This window comes from Oncorhynchus keta, chromosome 36, assembly GCF_023373465.1.
Source record: "Oncorhynchus keta strain PuntledgeMale-10-30-2019 chromosome 36, Oket_V2, whole genome shotgun sequence".
In the NCBI taxonomy this organism is placed as follows: domain Eukaryota; kingdom Metazoa; phylum Chordata; class Actinopteri; order Salmoniformes; family Salmonidae; genus Oncorhynchus; species Oncorhynchus keta.
Genome location: NC_068456.1, coordinates 12634498 through 12647806, shown reverse-complemented (window position 1 = coordinate 12647806; position 13309 = coordinate 12634498). Strand labels below are relative to the sequence as shown.

The 13309-nt window shown below is 43.3% G+C and overlaps 1 protein-coding gene across 1 annotated transcript in view; it reads right to left on the bottom strand.

Moving 5' to 3' along the window:
- Positions 1 to 358: 358 nt before the first annotated feature.
- Positions 359 to 13309, bottom strand: part of LOC118369657 (synaptic vesicular amine transporter-like) — a 24304-nt gene continuing 11353 nt past the window's right edge. The window contains exons 15-16 of the mRNA XM_035754212.2: positions 13021 to 13154; positions 359 to 2762 (exon numbers count right to left, since the gene is read on the bottom strand). Coding sequence (XP_035610105.1) covers positions 2664 to 2762; positions 13021 to 13154 — 233 coding nt within the window. The 3' untranslated portion in view covers positions 359 to 2663. The remainder of the gene's footprint in view (positions 2763 to 13020; positions 13155 to 13309) is intronic.

Genomic DNA, 13309 nt, shown 5'->3' with positions numbered 1-13309 from the left:
TCTAGATGTCAGATTTGCTTGAAGAACCAAATAATGGTTTGTAATAAATGCACTTTACCAAACAATTACATATATATTTGACAGTTATTAGCTGTGCTTTGTATGCCTGGCTTTTTCTGTTAGATCACCATGATTTTGACAAAAAGCAGTATAGTGGATGAGTCTATTTTCATTTTCTGCTTCAGGACAAATAGGAGAGGAGAGGGGGTGGGGAAAGGGGGGGGCCTTCATGGCCCTGTGTTGTGGATTAATACTGGTGACTGACTGCACACAAAATTCACTAATGGCATGTGCAGGCCAGGGCCTAGTCAGCCAATCAAATCCTCAGACTTAAGTGTGTATGTATACTGAGTATACAAAACATTAAGAACACCTGCTCTTTCTGTGACAGACTGACCAGATGAATCCAGGTGAAAGTTATGATCCCTTATTGATGTCACTTGTTAAATCCACTTCAATCAGTGTAGAAGAAGGGGAGGAGACCGGTTCAATAAGGACTCTTTTTAAAATCCTTGAGACATTGATTGTGTAAGTGTACCATTCAGAGGGTGAATGGGCAAGACAAAAGATTTAAGTGACTTTGAACAGGGTATGGAAGTATGTGCCAGGCACACCAGTTTGTGTCAAGAACTGTAACGCTACTGGGTTTTTCACGCTCAACAGTTTCCATTGTGTATCAAACAACATCCAGCCAACTTGACACAACTGTGGGAAGCATTGGAGTCAACAAGGGCCAGCATCCCTGTGGAAAGCTTTCGACACCTTGTTGAGTCCATGCCCAGACGAATTGAAGCTGTTCTGAGGGCAAAGGGGGAAGATGCAACTCAATATAAGGACGATGTTCCTAATATTTGGTATACTCAGTGTATGTGCATGCACTGCTGGAAAATAAAATAAACTCTTATTTCATTTTGGAAACAATGTATGCTGTGCTTTCTGTATTGTGTGTTAAACAGCTAGAAAAAGGGTCTACTTTTTGATGACCTGGAAGTGATCAATAAATTCACATATAAAGTTAATGCTCTCAAGGGATTAGTTTAACTAAGATTAAAATTGGTAAAGATTGGGACCTAAAATTTAACCTTAGTGCTTGAAAATACATTGAGTTTCTACTTATTTTAGGAATTAACACTACTGGGAAAGTGTACTTAAAACACAATAATCAGTGCATGTATCTTTGATAAAACTTTGAGAGTGTTTTCTTACTAACAGACAACATGACTAAACAGACTGATCACCTCAATATTCTCTCTCTGCTAAACCAACATTGACATACTAGAACTGTCCTTGGAGTTAAATGGTGTGGATATCTACTCTGATAAAGTGCTTCTGGAATTTATCCTCTCCTTAAGGTGATGTTTAAACAGAGACAACTAACTAAAGCTGTGTCCGTATGTGTTTACTTTTGACCACAGTATATTTTATGGCTTGTCATATCAATAGGGAAAGTTAAAAGAATCTTAGTTACACATCATCTACCTAAACATTGTATTGACACAAACACACTAAGAAAAGCCTATAAGATGTTTCTAATTGTCTGTAAATGGAGCTGAGGGTAAACAGAAAGATCAAAGATCTATTATCTGTATTCAAAAATCACTCAAATATAAGTCTTACATTTCCACACATTCAAATGGCTCCAAAATGTACAAATAAAAAAAGCAAAATATGTTTTTTATGAGCTGAGGTATTATTTACAGTGAAAATGTGTTTCATTAACCATTTTTTTTATGTGGAAGGTGAAACTGAGGATGATATTGGAGTGATGCTGTGTTTTTTATGTGGTATACCATGCAAATAGCCATAAGCAGTCAACTGAGGACAACACTGGATTCTGGGGATATAACTTTCTATGACTTCAAAGGTTTCAGTTCAGGTATTTCCTCAATTCAAATGTCAACGTAAAAACATGTTTGTAGGATCAATGAAAAAAAGGCAAATTTCAAGGTAAAATGTAACCCATACATTGTGATTTGCCTTGTCCAAAGCAGTTAACAAATTCTCATTCCAAATGTATTGAATAACTTATATAGACTAAGTAATACTTTATATCTAAATCATTTACCATCTCATCATAATATAATTATAATCAACAAATAGAATGACAAACACTAAAGCAGTGTTCTCATAGTGCCTTGTTCGAGATGTTGAATCTGATCCAAAGTCAGTTTCTACACAGATAGAAGTAACTATCTACCCCCATTTGTTTCATATTTCTGTATTAGATATGTTGATGAAGACTGTTAATGGGCAAAAGGTGAATTATTAAGACAGGTTTGTACTCCTTGCTAACCTACATTACACAATTTGGTGATCTATAAGATCACTGTCAGCTGAACTATCCAGTAAATATGACTCACAACATTCTACTATTACGGCCTATGAAAACCCTGTTTTGACATGTGTTCCACTTCCATTGGATAAGGCTGTTGGCTAAAAATAAACACAAGCAACGTGCTTGTGACCACAGGGGGATGAGAACAACTTTGGTTTGCTCCAGTCGTACGATCACAATGACATAGAACAGTGAAGACCGACCGCACGGAGGACATTCACATCGAAACAGCTTAGCTGTTTTTTTTTTGTATTTTCAATTTTTATCTCTGTTTTTGTACAACAAAATAGATCCTCTGGAAGGTAACATACCTGTCTGGTGTCCATTACTACTCATCATACTCTGTCTCCATCTCTTCGTACTCTGTGTTCCCTTGTGTTGAGTATGATCGGGTTTTCATTGCGCAGTTGGAGTCCATCAAGATGGCCTGAGAAGAAAACAATGGTCTAGAGTCAGAGTACAACCCCAAAAAATGGACCATAAATGGAAAAAAAGGTCACCAATAATTTGTTATCAAGGATAAAAGTATCAGAGGCGAAAGATGTCTCGTTTGAAAACAAAGAGCATTGTACTGTGGTTGTATCGTATACAGTCATGTAGCTTTGATGGAAGACAACTACCTAGGTCAATTTATTAGTCTGCCTCGAGAGGTATAATTCTTTGAACCTTTGTCACAATATCTAGTTACAGAGACACCCATGTGCAATTTATAAAAGCTTTTCAAACTATGTAGATTCACCACCATCATCTACCCCCAAAATGGGGAAACTACCCTGAGTGTACAAAACATCTTCCGAATATTGATTTGCACCACCCCCTTTTGCCATCTGAACAGCCTCAATTCGTCGGGCCAAGGCGTTGAAAGTGTTCCACCTATCATGTCCACAATCTATCCACATATCCCTCCACCATGTGTACAATCTATCCACCTATCCCTCCACCATGTGTACAATCTATCTACCTATCCCTCCACCATGTGTACAATCTATCCACCTATCCCTCCACCATGTGTACAATCTATCCACATATCCCTCCACCATGTGTACAATCTATCCACCTATCCCTCCACCATGTCCACAATCTATCCACCTATCCCTCCACCATGTGTACAATCTATCCACCTATCCCTCCACCATGTGTACAATCTATCCACCTATCCCTCCACCATGTGTACAATCTATCCACCTATCCCTCCACCATGTGTACAATCTATCCACCTATCCCTCCACCATGTGTACAATCTATCCACATATCCCTCCACCATGTGTACAATCTATCCACCTATCCCTCCACCATGTCCACAATCTATCCACCTATCCCCCACCATGTGTACAATCTATCTACCTATCCCTCCACAATGTGTACAATCTATCCACCTATCCCTCCACCATGTGTACAATCTATCCACATATCCCTCCACCATGTGTACAATCTATCCACCTATCCCTCCACCATGTCCACAATCTATCTACCTATCCCTCCACCATGTGCACAATCTATCCACCTATCCCTCCACCATGTGTACAATCTATCCACCTATCCCTCCACCATGTGCACAATCTATCCACCTATCCCTCCACCATGTGTACAATCTATCCACATATCCCTCCACCATGTGTACAATCTATCCACCTATCCCTCCACCATGTGTACAATCTATCTACCTATCCCTCCACCATGTGTACAATCTATCCACCTATCCCTCCACCATGTGTACAATCTATCCACCTATCCCTTCACCATGTGTACAATCTATCCACCTATCCCTCCACCATGTCCACAATCTATCTACCTATCCCTCCACCATGTGTACAATCTATCTACCTATCCCTCCACCATGTGTACAATCTATCCACCTATCCCTCCACCATGTCCACAATCTATCCACCTATCCCTCCACCATGTGTACAATCTATCGACCTATCCCTCCACCATGTGTACAATCTATCTACCTATCCCTCCACCATGTGTACATCTATCCACCTATCCCTCCACCATGTGTACAATCTATCCACCTATCCCTCCACCATGTGTACAATCTATCTACCTATCCCTCCACCATGTGTACAATCTATCCACCTATCCCTCCACCATGTGTACAATCTATCCACCTATCCCTCCACCATGTGTACAATCTATCTACCTATCCCTCCACCATGTGTACAATCTATCCACCTATCCCTCCACCATGTGTACAATCTATCCACCTATCCCTCCACCATGTGTACAATCTATCCACCTATCCCTCCACCATGTGTACAATCTATCCACCTATCCCTCCACCATGTCCACAATCTATCCACCTATCCCTCCACCATGTGTACAATCTATCCACCTATCCCTCCACCATGTGTACAATCTATCTACCTATCCCTCCACCATGTGTACAATCTATCCACCTATCCCTCCACCATGTGTACAATCTATCCACCTATCCCTTCACCATGTGTACAATCTATCCACCTATCCCTCCACCACGTCCACAATCTATCTACCTATCCCTCCACCATGTGTACAATCTATCTACCTATCCCTCCACCATGTGTACAATCTATCCACCTATCCCTCCACCATGTGTACAATCTATCCACCTATCCCTCCACCATGTCCACAATCTATCTACCTATCCCCCACCATGTGTACAATCTATCCACCTATCCCTCCACCATGTGTACAATCTATCTACCTATCCCTCCACCATGTGTACAATCTATCCACCTATCCCCCACCATGTGTACAATCTATCTACCTATCCCTCCACCATGTGTACAATCTATCCACCTATCCCTCCACCATGTGTACAATCTATCCACCTATCCCTCCAATGTGTACAATCTATCCACCTATCCCTCCACCACGTCCACAATCTATCTACCTATCCCTCCACCATGTGTACAATCTATCCACCTATCCCTTCACCATGTGTACAATCTATCCACATATCCCTCCACCATGTGTACAATCTATCCACCTATCCCTCCACCATGTGTACAATCTATCCACCTATCCCCCACCATGTGTACAATCTATCTACCTATCCCTTCACCATGTGTACAATCTATCCACCTATCCCTTCACCATGTGTACAATCTATCTACCTATCCCCCACCATGTGTACAATCTATCTACCATCCCTTCACCATGTGTACCTATCTACCTATCCCTCCACCATGTGTACAATCTATCTACCTATCCCTCCACCATGTCCACAATCTATCTACCTATCCCTTCACCATGTGTACAATCTATCTACCTATCCCCCACCATGTGTACAATCTATCTACCTATCCCTTCACCATGTGTACAATCTATCTACCTATCCCTCCACCATGTGTACAATCTATCCACCTATCCCTCCACCATGTGTACAATCTATCTACCTATCCCTCCACCATGTGTACAATCTATCTACCTATCCCTCCACCATGTCCACAATCTATCTACCTATCCCTTCACCATGTGTACAATCTATCTACCTATCCCCCACCATGTGTACAATCTATCTACCTATCCCTTCACCATGTGTACAATCTATCTACCTATCCCTTCACCATGTGTACAATCTATCCACCTATCCCTCCACCATGTCCACAATCTATCTACCTATCCCTTCACCATGTGTACAATCTATCTACCTATCCCTCCACCATGTGTACAATCTATCTACCTATCCCTCCACCATGTCCACAATCTATCTACCTATCCCTTCACCATGTGTACAATCTATCTACCTATCCCTCCACCATGTGTACAATCTATCTACCTATCCCTCCACCATGTCCACAATCTATCTACCTATCCCTTCACCATGTGTACATCTATCTACCTATCCCTCCACCATGTCCACAATCTATCTACCTATCCCTTCACCATGTGTACAATCTATCTACCTATCCCTCCACCATGTGTACAATCTATCTACCTATCCCTCCACCATGTCCACAATCTATCTACCTATCCCTTCACCATGTGTACAATCTATCTACCTATCCCTCCACCATGTCCACAATCTATCTACCTATCCCTTCACCATGTGTACAATCTATCCACCTATCCCCCCACCATGTGTACAATCTATCTACCTATCCCTCCACCATGTGTACAATCTATCTACCTATCCCTCCACCATGTCCACAATCTATCCACCTATCCCTCCACCATGTGTACAATCTATCTACCTATCCCTTCACCATGTGTACAATCTATCTACCTATCCCCCACCATGTGTACAATCTATCTACCTATCCCTCCACCATGTGTACAATCTATCCACCTATCCCTCCACCATGTGTACAATCTATCTACCTATCCCTTCACCATGTGTACAATCTATCCACCTATCCCTCCACCATGTGTACAATCTATCCACCTATCCCTCCACCATGTGTACAATCTATCCACCTATCCCTCCACCATGTGTACAATCTATCCACCTATCCCTCCACCATGTGTACAATCTATCTACCTATCCCTCCACCATGTGTACAATCTATCCACCTATCCCTCCACCATGTGTACAATCTATCCACCTATCCCTCCACCATGTGTACAATCTATCTACCTATCCCTCCACCATGTGTACAATCTATCCACCTATCCCTCCACCATGTGTACAATCTATCCACCTATCCCTCCACCATGTGTACAATCTATCTACCTATCCCTCCACCATGTGTACCTATCTACCTATCCCTCCACCATGTGTACAATCTATCCACCTATCCCTCCACCATGTGTACAATCTATCTACCTATCCCCCACCATGTGTACAATCTATCTACCTATCCCTTCACCATGTGTACAATCTATCTACCTATCCCTTCACCATGTGTACATCTATCCACCTATCCCTCCACCATGTGTACAATCTATCTACCTATCCCCCCACCATGTGTACAATCTATCTACCTATCCCTTCACCATGTGTACAATCTATCTACCTATCCCTTCACCATGTGTACAATCTATCCACCTATCCCCCCACCATGTGTACAATCTATCTACCTATCCCTTCACCATGTGTACAATCTATCTACCTATCCCTTCACCATGTGTACAATCTATCCACCTATCCCTCCACCATGTGTACAATCTATCCACCTATCCCCCACCATGTGTACAATCTATCTACCTATCCCTCCACCATGTGTACAATCTATCCACCTATCCCCCACCATGTGTACAATCTATCCACCTATCCCTCCACCATGTGTACAATCTATCCACCTATCCCCCACCATGTGTACAATCTATCCACCTATCCCTCCACCATGTGTACAATCTATCCACCTATCCCTCCACCATGTCCACAATCTATCTACCTATCCCTCCACCATGTCCACAATCTATCCACCTATCCCTCCACCATGTCCACAATCTATCTACCTATCCCTCCACCATGTGTACAATCTATCCACCTATCCCTCCACCATGTGTACAATCTATCCACCTATCCCTCCACCATGTCCACAATCTATCTACCTATCCCTCCACCATGTGTACAATCTATCCACCCATCCCCCACCATGTGTACAATCTATCCACCTATCCCTCCACCATGTGTACAATCTATCCACCTATCCCTCCACCATGTCCACAATCTATCTACCTATCCCTCCACCATGTCCACAATCTATCCACCTATCCCTTCACCATGTGTACAATCTATCTACCTATCCCTCCACCATGTCCACAATCTATCTACCTATCCCTCCACCATGTCCACAATCTATCCACCTATCCCTCCACCATGTGTACAATCTATCCACCTATCCCTCCACCATGTGTACAATCTATCCACCTATCCCTCCACCATGTGTACAATCTATCCACCTATCCCTCCACCATGTGTACAATCTATCCACCTATCCCTCCACCATGTGTACAATCTATCCACCTATCCCTCCACCATGTGTACAATCTATCCACCTATCCCTCCACCATGTGTACAATCTATCCACCTATCCCTCCACCATGTGTACAATCTATCCACCTATCCCTCCACCATGTGTACAATCTATCCACCTATCCCTCCACCATGTGTACAATCTATCCACCTATCCCTCCACCATGTGTACAATCTATCCACCTATCCCTCCACCATGTCCACAATCTATCTACCTATCCCTCCACTATGTGTACAATCTATCCACCTATCCCTCCACCATGTCCACAATCTATCTACCTATCCCTCCACTATGTGTACAATCTATCCACCTATCCCTCCACCATGTGTACAATCTATCCACCTATCCCTCCACCATGTCCACAATCTATCTACCTATCCCTCCACTATGTGTACAATCTATCCACCTATCCCTCCACCATGTGTACAATCTATCTACCTATCCCTCCACTATGTGTACAATCTATCCACCTATCCCTCCACCATGTGTACAATCTATCCACCTATCCCTCCACCATGTGTACAATCTATCTACCTATCCCTTCACCATGTGTACAATCTATCTACCTATCCCTTCACCATGTGTACAATCTATCTACCTATCCCTTCACCATGTGTACAATCTATCCACCTATCCCTCCACCATGTGTACAATCTATCTACCTATCCCCCACCATGTGTACCATCTACCTATCCCCCACCATGTGTACAATCTATCCACCTATCCCTCCACCATGTGTACAATCTATCCACCTATCCCTCCATCATGTGTACAATCTATCTACCTATCCCTTCACCATGTGTACAATCTATCTACCTATCCCTTCACCATGTGTACAATCTATCTACCTATCCCTTCACCATGTGTACAATCTATCCACCTATCCCTCCACCATGTGTACAATCTATCTACCTATCCCCCCACCATGTGTACAATCTATCTACCTATCCCCCACCATGTGTACAATCTATCCACCTATCCCTCCACTATGTGTACAATCTATCCACCTATCCCTCCACCATGTGTACAATCTATCTACCTATCCCTCCACTATGTGTACAATCTATCCACCTATCCCTCCACCATGTGTACAATCTATCCACCTATCCCTCCACCATGTGTACAATCTATCTACCTATCCCTTCACCATGTGTACAATCTATCTACCTATCCCTTCACCATGTGTACAATCTATCTACCTATCCCTTCACCATGTGTACAATCTATCCACCTATCCCTCCACCATGTGTACAATCTATCTACCTATCCCCCACCATGTGTACAATCTATCTACCTATCCCCCCACCATGTGTACAATCTATCCACCTATCCCTCCACCATGTGTACAATCTATCCACCTATCCCTCCATCATGTGTACAATCTATCCACCTATCCCTCCACCATGTCCACAATCTATCCACCTATCCCTCCATCATGTGTACAATCTATCCACCTATCCCTCCACCATGTCCACAATCTATCCACCTATCCCTCCACCATGTGTACAATCTATCCACCTATCCCTCCACCATGTGTACAATCTATCCACCTATCCCTCCACCATGTGTACAATCTATCCACCTATCCCTCCACAATGTGCACAAATAAGCTATCCTCTTCTACCTGCCCATACATACTGTAGCTTACTCATACTCTAAACCAGGGGTCTCCAACTTTTTCTAGCACGAGAGCTACTTTAGAAAAATCAAACACAGAGAGCAAGTAATGTATTTTTAATAAACAACTCTAAGGGAGGCCCTTTAAAATCAGTGATTTTTTTCCTGACATATTATGTTTTATATTATCCCAAATTATTTTTTCTCAGTTAAAATGTTCCTGGTTTTCCATTTTTTTGTTTTTCATATTCAAAATTACAATTGTTCCTGGAGAAAAAATAAAATGGGATGTTCTGAGTCCATGTCAATGCTTAAATCACACCAGTAAACCTTTTTTTTTTTTTTGGGGGGGGTCTGAAAGAAAACTAGTACATTTGGATTTTGTAATTCCCCTTTCATTGAGCATCTGGCCTTTTAAAACCCCAGCGTCCATCCGTAAATGTAATTTGCATAATCAAATAATCCCCATAAAATTCCATCTGTTCTAAAACAGAGATATCAGAGTTTTGGCATTGGATGCGTGTCAGTCTACTCCATCAGCATATGTAACACTTCCGCACCTGAAGAGAAAGGTGACAGAGCTAGAGCAGTGTTTGTCATATCATGAGACATCACAAAATCATTTGTAGCATTTTGCTCTACTCCATTTTGCTCTACTACCCCCACAAGCATCTTGGGACTCGTCTGAAGTCGTTACAGCCGATCTGCCAATTTCTGTCTGTAGCGTCCGGACACTTCGGACTAGACACTAATATGACCCCTCTGCGTCTAGGTGAGACTCTTACAAACACGTACGTTTTGCTCTATTACACCCACGGGCCTCACAAGACTCGTCTGAAGGTCGCCCGGGACCAGTCGGAAAGATGTATGAAAGACACCTGCTCATCGAACATCTCATTCCAATATTATGAGCGTTAATATGAAGTTGGTCATCCCTTTGCTGCTATAACAGCCTCCACTCTTCTGGGAAGGCTTTCCACTAGATGCTGGAACATTGCTGCGGGGACTTGTTTCCAATCAGCCACAAGAGCATTAGGGAGGTCGGGCACTGATGTTGGGCGATTCGGCCTGGCTCACACGTCGGCGTCCCAATTCATCCCAAAGGTGCTCGATGGGGTTCAGGTCAGGGCTCTGTGCAGACCAGTCACGTTTTTACACACCGATCTCGACAAACCATTTCTGTATAGACCTCGCTTTGTGCACGGGGGCATTGTCATGCTGAAAGAGGAAAGGACCTTCCCCAAACTGTCGCCACAAAGTTGGCAGCACAGAACTGTGATGCTGTACCACAAAGATTTTCCTTTACTGAACTAAGTGGCCTAGCCCGAACCATGAAAAACTGTCCCAGACCATTATTCCACCAAACTTTACTGGTATCTGCCAAACCCAGATTCGTCTGTCAGATGTTGAAGCATGATTCATCACTCCAGAGAACTCGTTTCCATTGTTCCAGAGTCCAATTGCCGTGAGCTTTACACCACTCCACCTCACGCTTGACATTGTGCATGGTGATCTTAGGCTTGTGTGCGGCTGCTTGGCCATGGAAACCCATTTCATGAAGCTCTCGATTAACAGTTCTTGTGCTGACGTTGCTTCAAGAGGCGGTTTGGAACTCTGTACTAAGTGTTGCAACTGAGGACAGACGATTTTTACGTGCTATGCGCTTCAGCACTTGGTGGTCTTGTTCTGTGAGCTGTTCTGTGAGCTTGTGTGGCCTACCACTTCACGGCTGAGCTGTTGCTCCTAGACGTTTCCACTTCACAATAACAGCACCTACAGTTGTCCGAGGCAGCTCTTGCAGGGCAGAAACTTGACAAACTTACTTGTTGGAAAAGTGGCACGTTGAATGTCACTGAGCTCTTCAGTACGGGCCATTCTACTGCCAATGTGTGTCTATGGAAATAGCATGTATTATTGCATGGCTGCTGTGTGCTCATTTTTAAACACCTGTCAGCAACAGTGGCTGTGGCTGAAATAGCTGAATTCGCTAATTTGAAGGTGTGTCCACATACTTTTGGCCTTGTAGTGTATATGGAGTCTGTAGGTGACAAAAATAAGGGGTTCAATATTTTTTTCTTTTTTATATCCTGATCTTTCTTACATCTGTCAGATATAGGATAGACTCTTCATGTTGTTCCATGTAGATCAAACTCCAGGCTGTAGTGACGCTGCCACACTGTGATGCAGTGCCTTAGACCACTGTGCCACTCGGGAGGCCTCAAATCATTTCCCCATATATTTTTGGGGTACTTCAACGGTTCTTAGAATTCTAAATCAAATAGAAAAATGATCCTTGGTATGACCTTCTTAAAACAATTCCATACAGCTTAGTAGTACCCCCCCTACCCTCCTTACACTCTTATGGTTTAATTGAGCATCTGTGAGGAATGTTCTGTCTAATGTGCCGGTCTACAGATGGTTCTGTACTGCTGCTGCTCACTTCATGGCAAAGTTTGCAAATAACAAATAATATACTTACTCATGATTTACTTCTGCCAGGTAAGCCTACTTTGCAGTTAACATTTAATTCAGAAGGTTTTCTGTCCACCCACAATTGGGTTATCACATCAACTGGCTACACACAGAGGAGTGATAGACAAACGCGCTCACCCCACAGACAGACAGGGGCAATATTGCTGGAAATTAATTGGCTGATAATATGTTAGGTTTGGCTTTTTAGGCCATAGTGGCTAACCAGGTGTGGGATGATGTCAAGCTACTCATAGGTGGGCTGTGAGCTACTGGTAGCGCGCGATCGACCTGCTGGAGACCCCCACTCTAAACCAATTCAGTCTAGAGAAGAAAAAGCGTGTGGAAGCTGGGGTGGGGGGTGGACAACAGCAGTAGAATGCATTACACAGCAATGGTGAGACTTGAACAGGCCAACTTAAATATACAGCCAAATCTAAGAAGGCAAGTGTGTCTTGATCAGAACTCGAGTCTCGAGTTCCTCTCTCTCTGTTTCTCCTGGTACTATTGCCTGTAAAAGACGGCAGTAGTTTGAGCCTGTGGGTATGGCAGTTCTCTCTGCATCAGACGCAGCTTTTACAAGTCATTCGCATTCAAATGCATACCTCTGCTGATGTGTGTGTAGTAGGTTTGCCCGTGTGTGTGTGTGTGTGTGCGAGCTTGTGTGTGTGTACGAGGTGTTCAGTGTCTCACCATTTTCTCCTCCCTCCCAGGAGGACTCCTGAGGAAGTAACAGAGGGGAGCGAAGAGGATGTCCACGACGCCAATGATGGTCATGAGCCAGGAGAACCCAATACTCTTCGCTATGGCGCCCCCAGCGGACGGACCTTCATCAGCAAAGGAAGGCTAATGAGCTTATAGAGGAGTTGAATATAGAGGCCTTATTTTCGCCATTTTGACATATCATGATAACTATCCCCATGACGGCAAATCTGCGAACTCTTACTATGCCACACCTTAAAAACATACATAAGAACAACGC